The sequence below is a fragment of the Cyrtonyx montezumae genome, unplaced genomic scaffold (assembly GCF_038088225.1).
Source record: "Cyrtonyx montezumae isolate F1298 unplaced genomic scaffold, pur_monq_1.0 scaffold_8, whole genome shotgun sequence".
Taxonomy (NCBI): domain Eukaryota; kingdom Metazoa; phylum Chordata; class Aves; order Galliformes; family Odontophoridae; genus Cyrtonyx; species Cyrtonyx montezumae.
This window is the reverse complement of record NW_027072089.1, coordinates 275,057-287,598: the sequence shown is the minus strand read 5'-3', so window position 1 is coordinate 287,598 and position 12,542 is coordinate 275,057. Positions and strand designations below refer to the sequence as shown.

Below are 12,542 nucleotides of genomic sequence, written 5' to 3'. Positions count from 1 at the left end.
CCGCCCCGCTTATAACGCGCACCGCTAAAAAAAAAACACCCCAAAACAACAATATAATAGTAATCCCCGCACCGCATGGCTGCTCCATGGCTGGGGAGGAAGAGGAGGTGGGTGGGGGAGCGGCTGGCATGGCGGGAGGGCGGCAGGGTGGTGGTACTGGTGCTGGTGGCGGTGGCTGTAGCTCCAATGGTGGTGGCACTTCCAGTGGTGGCGGTGGTGGCACTTCCAATGGTAGTGGCACCTCCAGTAGTGGTGGTGGTGGCACTTCCAAGGGCAGAGGCAGCTCTGGTGGTGGTGGTGGTACTTCCAATGGCGGTGGCATCTCCTATGGTGGTGGCATCTCCAGTGGTGGCGGTGGTGGCATCTCCAACGGCGGTGGCATCTCCAATAGTGGCGGTGGTGGGGTGTCAATGAAGATGGCGTTCCGCCGAGCATACTCCATCAAGGACAAGCTGCATGCCATTGAGCGGGTAAAGAAAGGAGAACGGCAAGCTTCGGTGTGCCGGGCTTTTGGGGTGCCGGGGGGAACCCTACGGGGTTGGCTGAAGGATGAAGCCAAGCTGCGTTGGTTCCTAGAACAGTTGGGCGGAGAGGTGGGCACCCAACGCAAGAAGATGCGGTTGGCCAATGAAGAGGAGATTGACCGCGCCGTCTATGCATGGTTCCTTGCACTCCGGCAGCATGGTGTGCCACTCTCTGGGCCTCTCATCCAAGCACAAGCAGAAGCCTTTGCCCGTCAGATCTACGGCCCTGAGTGTACCTTCAAGGCAAGTCATGGTTGGTTTTGGCGTTGGCAGAAACGTCACGGCATCTCCAGTCAACGCATCTATGGCGAAGGTGCTCTACATGCTGAACCTGAACGCACTTCCATTGCCCATCCCAATCTTCCGCCAACATCGGGTTCTGACACTGGAGGTTATGGTGATGAGCAGATCTACAATGCCAATGTCACTGGGCTCTACTGGAAGCTGCTCCCCGGGCGGACAGCTCCTCGCCAACGTGTCATTGTGCTCTTGGCTGCTAACTTGACTGGTACCCACAAACTGAAGCCGTTGGTGGTTGGAGGTCTTCGTGATCCCCCCAGCCTCTGTCATCACAACCAGGAGAAATTCCCTGCTGGGTATCGCTACAGCCCTGAAGCCAGGTTGGGGCCGGCCCTTCTCCGGGCTTGGTTTTTTGAGGATTTTGTGCCGTGTGTCAAACGTTACCTACGTCGGAGCTGCCTCCAGCAGAAGGCTGTACTGCTTCTCACCTCCCCACCATCATCTGGGGGTCGCCATGAGGATCTCCCCCATCTCCAGACCCCCGATGGCTCCATCCGTGCTCTTTTTCTCTCCAAAAGCCCAACTGGGATCAGTTCCACTGGAGGAGGCAGCCGAATCCCAGCACCGTTGGAACAAGGGGTGGTGTCAGCCTTCAAGCAGCTCTATAAGCGGGAACTGCTGCGCTTGGCCATCAGTGCTGGTGGCCCTGTCGATTTTGCACGTTCCTTCCTCCTCAAGGACATGCTCTATTTGGCTGGCCTCTCTTGGGACCTCATCTCTCCCAGTGCCATTGAGAAATGTTGGTTGTTGGGACTGCGTGCAGCTTTTGAGCCCCAGCCTGGGGAGGAAGAGCGAGGAGGAGGAGGAGATTGTGTAACTGGAGAGGAAGGCAATGGAGATGGCAAGGTTTTCAGTGATTTGACCCAGCTGGCTGCACTGGCCTACAAACGTTTGACTCCTGAGGAGGTTGCCAACTGGCTGCACTTGGATGATATGGCCCCAGGGACAGGGGAAGATGATGAGGACGCAATGGAGGAAGGCCCTGGAGAGTGCAAAGAGGAAGAGGAAGGAGCTGGTGGAAGGGGTAATGGTACTGGAGAAGAGGGATCCCCTTTGATGCCCACGGCCCATGAAGCCATCAGAGGTCTGGAGACAGCATTGCGTTGGTTAGAGGGCCAGGACCCCCGGCGAGTGGGCCCACTGAAGCTGGTGCAGCTCCGCTCCCTCATCAGCATGGCCCAGAGGCTGCACCATGGCAGCAGCCCCGATCCCTAGGGCAAGGTGGTTGGTCACCCATTGGCTACTGAGCACCTTGCATCCTTGGGACACCTATGGGGCTCTTGGGACACCTATGGGGCTCTTGGGATGCCTAAAGGGCTGAAGACACCCATGGGTTTTGAAACACAAATTGGGTTGGGGATGCCCCGCTGGGGCTGGGGGCACCCATGGGGCTCAGGACACTCTTAATTGTCCCATGGGGCTTGGACACTCTTAGGGCTGCAGACATCCATGTAGCTTGGGACACCCAAGGGAATAAGGACACATACTGATTGTCCCATGGTGGCTTGGAACATCCATGGGGTTGGGGACACCCTGTTTGTCCTATGGGGTTATCAATGGAGGTCCCAGCAATGGGGACTCAACAATATAGAGCTCATGGGATTGTTTATTTGTGTGTGACGCCCTCCATACCTTGCATAACAGAGGGTTGTTCCTCACCCTAAATGTATTTGGGAGGTGCTATTTTGTAATCCCAGGATGGTCTCTGGGCGATGGGATGGGTACACTCTGCCAACTCCATAAGGAAATGGAGGCACACTGGGACACTGGGGCAAGCTGCTGCATTTCTATTTCCTGGGATGCTTTGCTAAAGGGGTTGGTGGTACCCTTCCTGCTGCCAAAGTGTTTTCCTCCCAAAACAAGGAGATATGAATTAAGCAGCTCTCTTCTCAACCTGACTTTGTTAAAATTTGAGCTTAATTATTGTAAGAAAGGTGAAAAAAAATCACTAGAGCTAATTTGTGGGGTGGGTGTTTCTATTTGTTGTCTTTGTCTCCTAACTTCAGAGTTTATGAAGATTAAATGGATTTTTATTCCTGCTCTGAGGCCATCTTTTGTAAATGGTCCCCCAGAGCCACTGCAATGTAGGGTTTGGATTTGGGGTGGTCCTGTGTGGAGCTAGGGGTTGGACTGCATGATCCTTGTGGGTCTCTTCCAACTTGGGATATTGCATGGTTCTATGGCTCATCCCAACTCTTCACTCCAAAACTACATCCCCATCCCCATCTTCGTGCCATACCAGATGGACCTATAGGTTCCTTCAACCTTAACCACTCTGTGATGCTGTGACCTCCATCCCACCCATCACAGTGGCACCAACCCCACTGCTGTTGCCACCACACAGATGCATCCCACTGAACAGGGACAAGAGAAGAACCAGAAGAAGCCAAACCTGCCACCACACTGCCCACCTTTATTAGATCCCTCTCCATGGTGGCCACACACTTCAGCATCTCCCACCTCTGGGCAGGATCTCCCAGAAGGCTCAAGGAACCTTTAGGTCTTTGGTTTGGGGTCACCATGGTTAAGTCTGGTGGCACCAGGCTTCAGGTTGATGTCACCGAGTTTTCGTCTTGTGGCTCGAGTTTGGGATCACCAGGCTTTGATTGGGTGGCACCAGGCTTTGGTTGAGGGTCACCATACTTTAGTCTGGTGTCACCAGGCTTCAGTTTGCTGGCCAACATGATTTGGTGTCACCATGCTTGAATCTGGGATTACTAAGCTCCAGTCTGGGGTCACCAACCTTCAGTATGGGATCACCGTGCTTCGGTTTGCTGTCATCCATGCTTTAGTTTACAGTCACCAGGCTTCGGTTTGGTTGCTTCAGTTTGGTGGCACCATGCTTTGGATTGGTGGCTTCCATCTGGGGTCAACAGCCTTCAGTTTGGTGGCACCAAGGGCTGTGGTCTCCACAACCACAGGATGAGGTGGGATGTCTGTTAATCCTCCCCCATTTCACACGCCCGCTCAGTGGCTGCTTGCACTGCATTCATGACGGTGGCCCTCAACGCTCCCTTCTCCAGTTGGTACAGTCCATGGATGGTGGTCCCCCCAGGTGTGCAGACATCCCCACGTAGCTTTGCTGGGTGCTCTCCTGTCTCCAGCAGCATCTTTGCTGCGCCCTGGGGATTTAAGGGGACAAGAGGTTCCCACAAACCTCTTTTTTGCTCAGGAATCACAGCATCGTCTCATCTATGGATGGAGGATCACCATGTCCTCACCCTGATCTATGGGATAAGGACCCCAGGGAAGGGACAGCAATGTTCCCTTGGTGCTCTATAGCACTTGATCACCCAAAGAGGACACCCCTGTCCCTGTGTCCCCACATTGTTCTATAATGGAGGAACACCAGAGTTGGGGTTGGACAAGGGTGTCCCCATGTCCCCATGCTCGTCTATGGGACAGGGACCCCAAGGGGTGGAGTCAGGGATGTCTCTATACAATAAGGAAGGGGCACTCAAGGCTAGACATAGGGCTGTTCCCACATCCCAGTAACTGCACTGGGGGTAAGGATGACCCCATGGACTCACCAGCAGTGTCTGGGCTGCGATCCTACTGGCCAGGCCCACTGGCATCCCCATCTTCACAGCCCCCTCAGCCATGGCTTCAGCAAACAGATAAACCTGGGGGGGGGGGGGGGAACAGTGGGGAGAAGACGGGACCCCAAAAACTGAGCACCCCAATATGGCAAATGGGTTACTTACTTAGTAAGTAAGTAACTTACGTAGGCAACGCCACTGCCACTGAGCCCGGTGTGGATGTTGATGTAGGGCTCAGGGACCTCCTCACACAGTCCACATGGGGACAGCAGGGACTGGAGCAGAGCTGCATCCCCATCTCCAACCCCAGTGCCACGGGAGAACACAGCAGCTCCAACCTGCAGCACGCAGGGCAGGTTGGCCATCAGGCGCAGCACCTTCGTCCCTGCAGGGAGCAGCTGGGGGAATATAGGATCAGTAGGGGGTGGGGGGGGTCAGCGGGGGCTTGTGGGGTGGGGGATTGGGAAGCAGAGGAGAAAGAAGAGGAGAAAGGAGAAGGGAAGAAGGAACAAGAGGAATAGGAGTGCACCCACCCGCTGCAGCTTCTGCAAGGTGATACCAGCCGCCAGTGAGATGAGGAGGTGCTGGGGGGTGACAGCAGGACGCAGCTCCTGCAGCACTGTGGGCAGCACATGGGGCTTGGTGGCCAGGAACACCACCGTGCTCTCCTGCAGCACCTCCAGGTTGCAGTGTGTGGTGTGACAGCCCCACTCCTGCACAAGGGCAGGAGACAGGGTCACAACACTGTCACAGCCCCATATCACAACATCATGTCCCAGTCCCAGGTTCCAACCCCGTGTCCCAGTCTTGCATCCCAACCCCAGTGTCCCAATCCTGGGTCCAAATCCAGTGTCCTAGTCCCAGGTTCCAACCCCATGCCCCAGTCTTGCATCCCAACCCCAGCGTCCCAACCCCACATTCCAACCTCATGCCCCAGTCTCCAGTCCTGACCCCACATCCTGACCCCGTGTCCCAACCCCAACCCAGTGTCTCAGCCCCATGCCCCAACCCCACGTCCCAATCTCATGTTCTAGCCCCATGTCCCAGCCCCAAAGTTCCAACGCTGTATCCCAACCCCATGTCCCAATCCCACATCTCGACCTCATTGTCCTGACCCCAATGTCCCCACCCCATGTCCCAGCTCAACATCTCAACCCCACTGACCCATTCTAATTGTTCCGATCCCAATGTCCCAACCCAATGTTCCCTTCCAAGGGACACCTGGGGACATTCCATCCCAATGTCCCTCAGAGCCCTGCAGAGCTTTACAAAAGGTGACCCCAAATGCCACCTCCCATTGGGGTTGTCACTCTTCCCCATGCCACTCACCCGCCACACCTCCAGGTTGCGGTCCGAGGGAGCGCTGACAACAATATTGTTGGCAGGGACCTTCCCTTGGGGACATAAGGGGCAGGGATGAGTGGATGGGGTGGCACATGGGATGCCCCAAAACCAATGGGATAATTTTCCCCAGCCCTGTTAACATGGGGGACATGGAGCAATGGGGATTGGGACACGCCATGGGGACATCGTTGTGGCACCATACGGTGCCAATGAAAGTGATCCTACATGTTGGGGGTATATCTTCGGTTAGCACCATAGGGAGGGTCATCACCATGTCCCCAAGCAGCTCTATGGGACAAGGGACATCCAAGGGAGGTCAGCCCTGTCCCCATGTCCTCTCACTGTTCTACAGGGGAAAGACACCGGAGTTGATCAGTGGTGTCCTTGTCTCCACAACCAGAGTAAGACAGACCTATCCCCATGTCCTCACACTCCTCTACAGGACAGGGACATCTCAAAGGGGACAGCCCTGTCCCCACGTCCCAACATAAGGAAAGGAAACCAGAGGTGGCACTGGACACAGCTGTTCCCATGTTCCCATGCTGTCCCAAGACAGGACATCCCAAAGGGGAAAGACATGTCCCCTCATCCTCACGTCGATCTAAGAGTGTCCCCACAGTGATCTCTAGGGGAGGGACATCGGAGCTGGACAGAGGTGTCTTCATACTGCCATACAGAACAGGCTTATCCCAGAGAGGACAGCCCTGTCCTCATGTCCCTGCATTGATCTATAAGGAAAAGTCACCGAAGTTGGGGCTGGACATAGCTCTCCCCACTTTGCTCTATGGGACAGCGACACCGCAAAGGGGACAGCCTTGTCCTCGTGACCCTACACAGCTCTATGGGGGCAGGGACACCTAGGGTGGAGCACAGGGCTGTCCCACACTGCTCCATAGGACAGTACACCAGACCTGGAGTTTTCCCAGTGCTGTTCCACGTGTCCTCCGCCCTCCCAAGGCTCTGTCCCCCCATACCTGCCCGCAGCAGTCCCCGGCCGAGGCCCCCCGCCATCCTCCCGGCGCCCACGAACCCCACGCGCAGCTCCTCCGCCTCCATGGCCCCCAAGTCACGCCCCCTCGCTCCTCCCCGCTTTCCCATTGGTCAGTCGAGCCACACCCCCGCGCGGCGATTGCAGGGCGCTAGGGTACGGGGGGCGTGGCCAAGGCTGCCACGCAGCTTCCGGGTGGCTCCACGTGGTTTGGGGACTGCGTCCGGGGTGGGGCCACTGAATGTGGGGTGGGAAGTGGGGGGACGTAGGGAACGCCTCCTACTTTGGGGACGAGCCAAGGGGGAGCTCCTAACCCTGTTCAGATCAGGGGTTATCTACGCAGCTTTTATGGCCTGGAATTTTATTCTTCTTATTATTATTATGGAAGAGGTACTCTTGAATTTGAGGCGGGGGGTGGGGGGTTGCTTCTCAACTTTTTTGGGTGCTCCCTCCGCTCTTATTTCTTCCTCTAGGGCGCACCCTCCGTGACCGTGCACACCAGTGACCTGACAGTTATGGAACAGCCACTCCAATACTTGGGGTCATGATAGATATCTCCTCCATAGGTTACCCATGGTCCCCTTCTTGCTCTAATGGCTGCTGACATCCTGAGACCACAGTAGTGATGGCTGTCTCCTTCATAGGTCCTTGCTGTTCCCATGGTCCCCATGACAGGGGCTCACCAGGACCAGGCAGTGGTTTTTGGTCCCTCCAGGAGATGCTTTGTCCCATAGGAGGCTATGGGACAGTCCCCATGCAGCTGCATTTCCCCACGCACCAAAATCAACACCACACACTCCTCTGTGATTCCTGTGCTGCAGTAACAGCCTCAATCAGCATCTTTATTACAACCAAATTACACATAATTAGTAGTGTAGTCCATTACAGGAGCTGCCAGCCCATGCCCCAGGGATGATTGTGATCAATGCAACCGTAGTGTCTGCTGCTGCTGCCCTATTTGGAATCTCTCTGGGGGCAGCAGTACCTTTGGGACCCCCAGTCTGCCTCCCAAAGCCCTCAGTGGGGTCTGCACCCTACAGCAGGTAGGAAGGGAGTGATACCTGAGCAGGGTCTTTTCTACATAAGATGCTACTTGATGATTTTTCACTAATTTTTCCCCCTCTCCTTGCTCACCCTCAAGCGTACCCAGGATCCTGGTACCCCTTTGCTTTGGAAACATCACTGTCAGCCCCCAAACCCCATCCTCTGCCCCAGCAAAGGACAACCCTGAGTTAAAGAGGACACATGTGCACCACTCCATCACTTCCTAGCACGGGTGTAGTTGGTGCTGAACCAGGTGCAGGTCTCTTTCACAGCTGAGAATGGAGAGATGCCATCAGTAGGGTTTGAGATGGGGAGCACAGGGGGACAAACATGCAGTGGTGTGCCCCCTTCTCACCTTGTCTGAAGGGTGTGAACTGGAAGTCGGGGAGGTAGCGTCTGAGCTTGGCGTTGCTGGCTGTCTTCTTGAACTGCCCATCCGCCTTAGTTGTGTCAAACTGGGGTGGGAGGGATTAAGGGAAATGGCAAAGCACAGAGCTTGAGGTGGTGAGGCTGAGCTCTGCCCCACATCCTGGCAATAGGATGAGAGGTAATGACCCCAAGTTATGCCAGGTTTGGGTGGAGTATTAGGAAAGCGTGGGCAAACATGTCTTGATGTTTGGACTTGATGATCTTAGAGGTCTTTTTCAACCTTGATGATTCTATGAGTGAGCACGGTGGGGACGGGTTACTGGTTGGACTGGATGACCTGGGAGGTCTTTTCCAATCTGCCCTATGCTAAAGGATACAACGAGCTCTCCCCTGAAGTCCATGGCCTCCACGATTGCCTCTGCAGCCTCTCTGATGGAGACTTCATCTTCTTCTCCCACTGTGGAGACGGTGATGAGTTGAGGCCATTCTTTCCCCTTTCCCTCTTCCTCTTGGAATTCTGTCCTTACCTGACAAAATGATGGGCTCCACCTCCTCGTATTCCCGTAGAACCCAAACGAAGAGCCGGGCCAGATCCTACAGAGGAGCAGATGGCTCTTGGAGGACCCCAGGCCCTGAGGATCAATGCTGCCCAGGACAACCCAGGAGGACTCAGCCTGTGCTGAGGTCCCCCAGCTCCTTGTGTCCCCACTCAAGTGCTCCCCAAGGCCACACGTACCAAAGAGTAGATGAACTGTCTTCGGGGTTTGCCTGTGCCCCATACAGTCAGAGCAGAGCCATTCTCTATGGGAAAAACAGAGCATTCATGAACAACCCTACCAGGAAGAAAAACACCCAAACCATAACATGCCCCATCACACTCACGTTTGGCCAGGTACACCTTATGGATGAGCCCTGGTAGCACGTGGCCATCCTCAATGTTGAAGTTGTCGTGCGGCCCAAAGACGTTGGTGGGGATGACGGCGGTGAAGCGGCAGCCATGCTGCTCGAAGTAACCCCTGAGTGACAACATGGGCTGTGTGAGTCCCTCCCCACTCAAACTAAGATTCTTTGAGTTGTGGTGTCACCCTCTGTCCAGCACAAAGCAACCCATATTATGTTCCCAACTTGGCATGGCATCTCCAGTTTCCAAGGCTGGGTGTCTCCCCACCCCATTTAGGTGCTGTCAGCCCTGGAGTTTCCCTCTGGCCCAATAATTCTGGGATGCTCAGAGCCCTCTTGCACCAGTATGGTTCTCCCGCAGCCCTCACACCTGTTCTGGACATCGATCATCCTCTTAGCATAGGAGTAGCCGAAATTGGAGCAGTGTGGTGGCCCATTGTGGATCTGGGGATAAGAGACACAATGCGAATTCAGCAGGGACCGCACAGAGTAACTCAATGCAAGATTTTGGACATGAGGAGGGGGTGTGGTTTGAACATCTTGGAGAAGTTCAAGCTTATGCTTTGCCCATGGATGGGTTGGATAAAGGATGAAGAACAGACAGGCCATACTAGGACCCAGCTGTGTCCCTGCAAACGGGAGCAGAGATACTCACCATGGTCTCATCAATGGGGTATGTCGTCTTGTCTGGGAAGATGCAGGTGGAGAGGCAGGAGACCACTTTCTGCACCCCACACTCAAATGCAGAATGCAGGACATTGTCGTTGATGTGGATGTTTCTCCTCTGGGGACACACAGACATTTGTCAGCATCATCCACAAAAAGATGGTGGAACCACCAAACCCCATGAGTGGTGGCTCATTAATGACTGTAGAAACAAGAGCAAGCTCGGGGAGGGCAAAGTTCTCCAGGACCCAACTGCCAGCTGCTCACCCAAAAATCCAGATTGCAGCGGATGTTTTTGAAGAGGCCCCCAACCATGGCAGCCAGATGGATGACATGGGTGGGTTTATGCTTCTCAAAGAGGGCTTTGGTCTCTGCAGCACTCCTAAAGGGAGAAAGTTCACTGGATGAGTGTCCAAACTTTTGGCTTGCCTGGGTTGTATTGAGTGAACAGGAATTGCTTTGGGAACCACATATTAAATACACCATTCTGTGGCTCTATGGTCTTTAAGACCCCTTCCATCTAAACCAGTCCATGATCTTTAAGGACCCTCCCAACCCAGCCATCCTACAATGATACAATTTTTAAGCCAAGCCATCATTTAAGTTGGAAAAGATCGCCAAGATTATCAAGTCCAACTGTCTTCCCACCCCACCATGCCCACCAAACTATGTCCCCAGGTGCCACATCTACCCTCTTCTTGAAGGCCTTCAGAGACAGTGACCATACCACCTCTCTGGGCATAGAACCATCCTCTGGTTTTAGGATCCTGAATGTCCCATCTAATACAACAATTCTACGATCTTTAACAATCCTTCCACCCCAAGCCATTCTGGGATTCTGTGATCTTTAGGATCCCTTCCACCCCAACCCATTCTATTACTGCAGTGTGGGGCAAAAGGTTGTTGGGGTTCTCCAAGACTCACGTCAAGTCAGCATCTCTGGAGGACACGAAGACCCACTCCTCATCTGGCTGCCCCTCACCATTGGCCACCACCTCCTGGATGGCTCTGCCCACCAAACCAGTGCCTCCTGTCACCAGGATACGTTTGGGCTTTGTTCCCTTAGCCTCTGTCATGACCAAAGCACTGTGCTGGTGGAAGAAAGGGGAATAAGGCAGTACCACCTTTGTGGGGGGGGGGGACGATACACCCATAGAGCACCCCCAACCCTGGCAGGAGAGCCAAATTAATGGGATTATGTTTTCAGGGTTGAAGCTGTTTCTGCAAAAGCAAAGAAAAGGAAAAGGAAAGAGATGTGCCTGCCAGCGATGGTCCCCGGGCAGTAAAACTCTCCTCATCTGCAGTTGCTAATTAACGAAACCTGTCCGGTGCTGCCACGTGGCCGGCACAGCCTCCCGGAAATGGCTGCGGAGAATACGTCTGTCCCCTGCACCCCAAAACAGGTACAGCCCTCTGCACCCCCGATCCCAAGTCAGCACCTCCACATCCTCCTGTGTACCCCAGTCCCCGAGCTGCACCTCCCCACACACACACCCCAAATGTTATGTCATCACCCTTACACCTTCCTGTGTACCCCGATCCCAGAGCCGCACACCCCAAATCTCATGTCAGCACCCCCGTACCCCCTTGCAACTCCAATCCCATGGCTGTACCCCAATCCTAGAGCTGCACACCCCAAATCCCACGTCAACACCCCACATTGCCCTGCAACCCCAATTCCAGAGCTGCACACCTCAAATCCCTTGTCGGTACCCCCACACCCTCCTGCACCCCCAACCCTGTTGTTGCCCTCCCAGTTCCTAAATGCCCGCAGACCCCCACCAGCTCCCCTATTCCTTGTCAGAGGGTCCCACCTCGGGCCTCACCCCCACAATGGGGTTTTCCCCTCCCTCCTCTCTGCCCAACCCATCCTGGTGTGCCCCGACCCCTACATCACCCCCTTGGGTCCCCTCTCTCACCTCCCTGTAGGATAGGGGGTGCTCTCTACTCCCAATCAAATCACACTTTGAGAGGGGTACCCCCAGCTGTGCCCCCCCCCCCCCCCTTCCACCCCCACGTGGGGCGGGGGGGTCCCACCTCACCCCTGTATCTCCATCCCATGTTGGAGTCCCCCCTCCCCCCGCCTATGGGGGTCTACCTCTGTCCGCACCTTTCGGTTCGGGCTCGGGTTCCGCTGCAGCCGCGCTTCCTGCAGCTTCACTCCTCCCCAACCTCCCCCCCTCCCCCCCACCCCGTACCGTCACCACCGCCGCTCGGATCCTCGGGAAATGCAGTCCGGCACCTAAAGTGCACACGTACGCTTGCAGCTGGCTGCAAACATCCCCGTGCGTGCACACATGTGCACTGAACACACGTGCGTGGCAGCCGGCTGCAAGCACACACGCCTGCATGCATGCACACGCGTGCATAGCAGCTGGCTGCAAACACCCCCGTGTATACACGTGTGCACACATGTGCGCTGACCATGTGCGTGGCAGCTGGCTGCAAACACGCCTGTGTATGCACAGCCACTTGTGCACCCCGAATTCCCACGTGCACCCCGAGATGCCATCTTGCTGCAGGGAAAAGGGTGCACAGGATCCATCCCCCTCCTCCCTAACGCTCAGCTCTGCAAAAGGGATTTCAATTGGCAAAGGCTTAACCACCTTTAACACGCTTACTGAGGAGATTATAAACGAGCAGAGAGCGCTCTGGTGTGTGGGGAGGAGGTTTCAAAGCCCCTCCAGCTGTGGGATTTCTGCTGAGCAAAGGCGCCGCTCTCAATTAATTAAAATGCTGAAGAATGGGACTAAGGGAAACCCAGCAAAGAATCTCCTCCCAAGGAGATGTGGTCTCATTGTGGAGGGATAATAAGATCTCATGGCTTTTAAGTCCTTTTCTCCCTCTTCCTTTCCAGTGCCTGGGACT

The 12,542-nt window shown here is 55.1% G+C and overlaps 3 protein-coding genes across 5 annotated transcripts in view; 1 reads left to right on the top strand and 2 right to left on the bottom strand.

Annotated features, from left to right (window-relative positions):
- The first annotated feature begins 370 nt into the window (after positions 1 to 370).
- TIGD5 (tigger transposable element derived 5) lies at positions 371 to 2,117 on the top strand. Its single transcript, XM_065751700.1, has one exon. The coding sequence runs from the start codon at positions 411 to 413 to the stop codon at positions 2,037 to 2,039; it is 1,629 nt and encodes a 542-aa protein (XP_065607772.1). The 5' UTR covers positions 371 to 410; the 3' UTR covers positions 2,040 to 2,117.
- A 1,107-nt stretch (positions 2,118 to 3,224) lies between these two features.
- PYCR3 (pyrroline-5-carboxylate reductase 3) lies at positions 3,225 to 6,763 on the bottom strand. The gene is made up of 6 exons (XM_065753582.1): positions 6,682 to 6,763; positions 5,693 to 5,757; positions 4,897 to 5,076; positions 4,549 to 4,761; positions 4,355 to 4,447; positions 3,225 to 3,946 (listed from the first exon to the last, which is right to left on the bottom strand). Exons 1-6 carry the CDS (start codon positions 6,761 to 6,763, stop codon positions 3,764 to 3,766), a joined length of 816 nt encoding a protein of 271 aa, XP_065609654.1. The 3' UTR covers positions 3,225 to 3,763.
- A 734-nt stretch (positions 6,764 to 7,497) lies between these two features.
- GFUS (GDP-L-fucose synthase) overlaps positions 7,498 to 12,542 on the bottom strand; it is a 237,290-nt gene continuing 232,245 nt past the window's right edge. Inside the window, exons 2-11 of one of the 3 annotated variants that reach the window (XM_065753226.1) lie at positions 10,599 to 10,765; positions 9,942 to 10,056; positions 9,664 to 9,792; positions 9,379 to 9,452; positions 8,991 to 9,124; positions 8,845 to 8,909; positions 8,636 to 8,702; positions 8,486 to 8,565; positions 8,095 to 8,194; positions 7,498 to 8,011 (exon numbers count right to left, since the gene is read on the bottom strand). In XM_065753226.1, the coding sequence (XP_065609298.1) occupies positions 7,956 to 8,011; positions 8,095 to 8,194; positions 8,486 to 8,565; positions 8,636 to 8,702; positions 8,845 to 8,909; positions 8,991 to 9,124; positions 9,379 to 9,452; positions 9,664 to 9,792; positions 9,942 to 10,056; positions 10,599 to 10,750 (972 nt within the window). In that variant the 5' untranslated portion in view covers positions 10,751 to 10,765 and the 3' untranslated portion in view covers positions 7,498 to 7,955. Of the gene's footprint in view, positions 8,195 to 8,485; positions 8,566 to 8,635; positions 8,703 to 8,844; positions 8,910 to 8,990; positions 9,125 to 9,378; positions 9,453 to 9,663; positions 9,793 to 9,941; positions 10,057 to 10,598; positions 10,766 to 11,872; positions 11,889 to 12,542 lie in introns of those variants that run through there. The other 2 variants (XM_065753225.1, XM_065753224.1) reach the window with 2 other exon arrangements.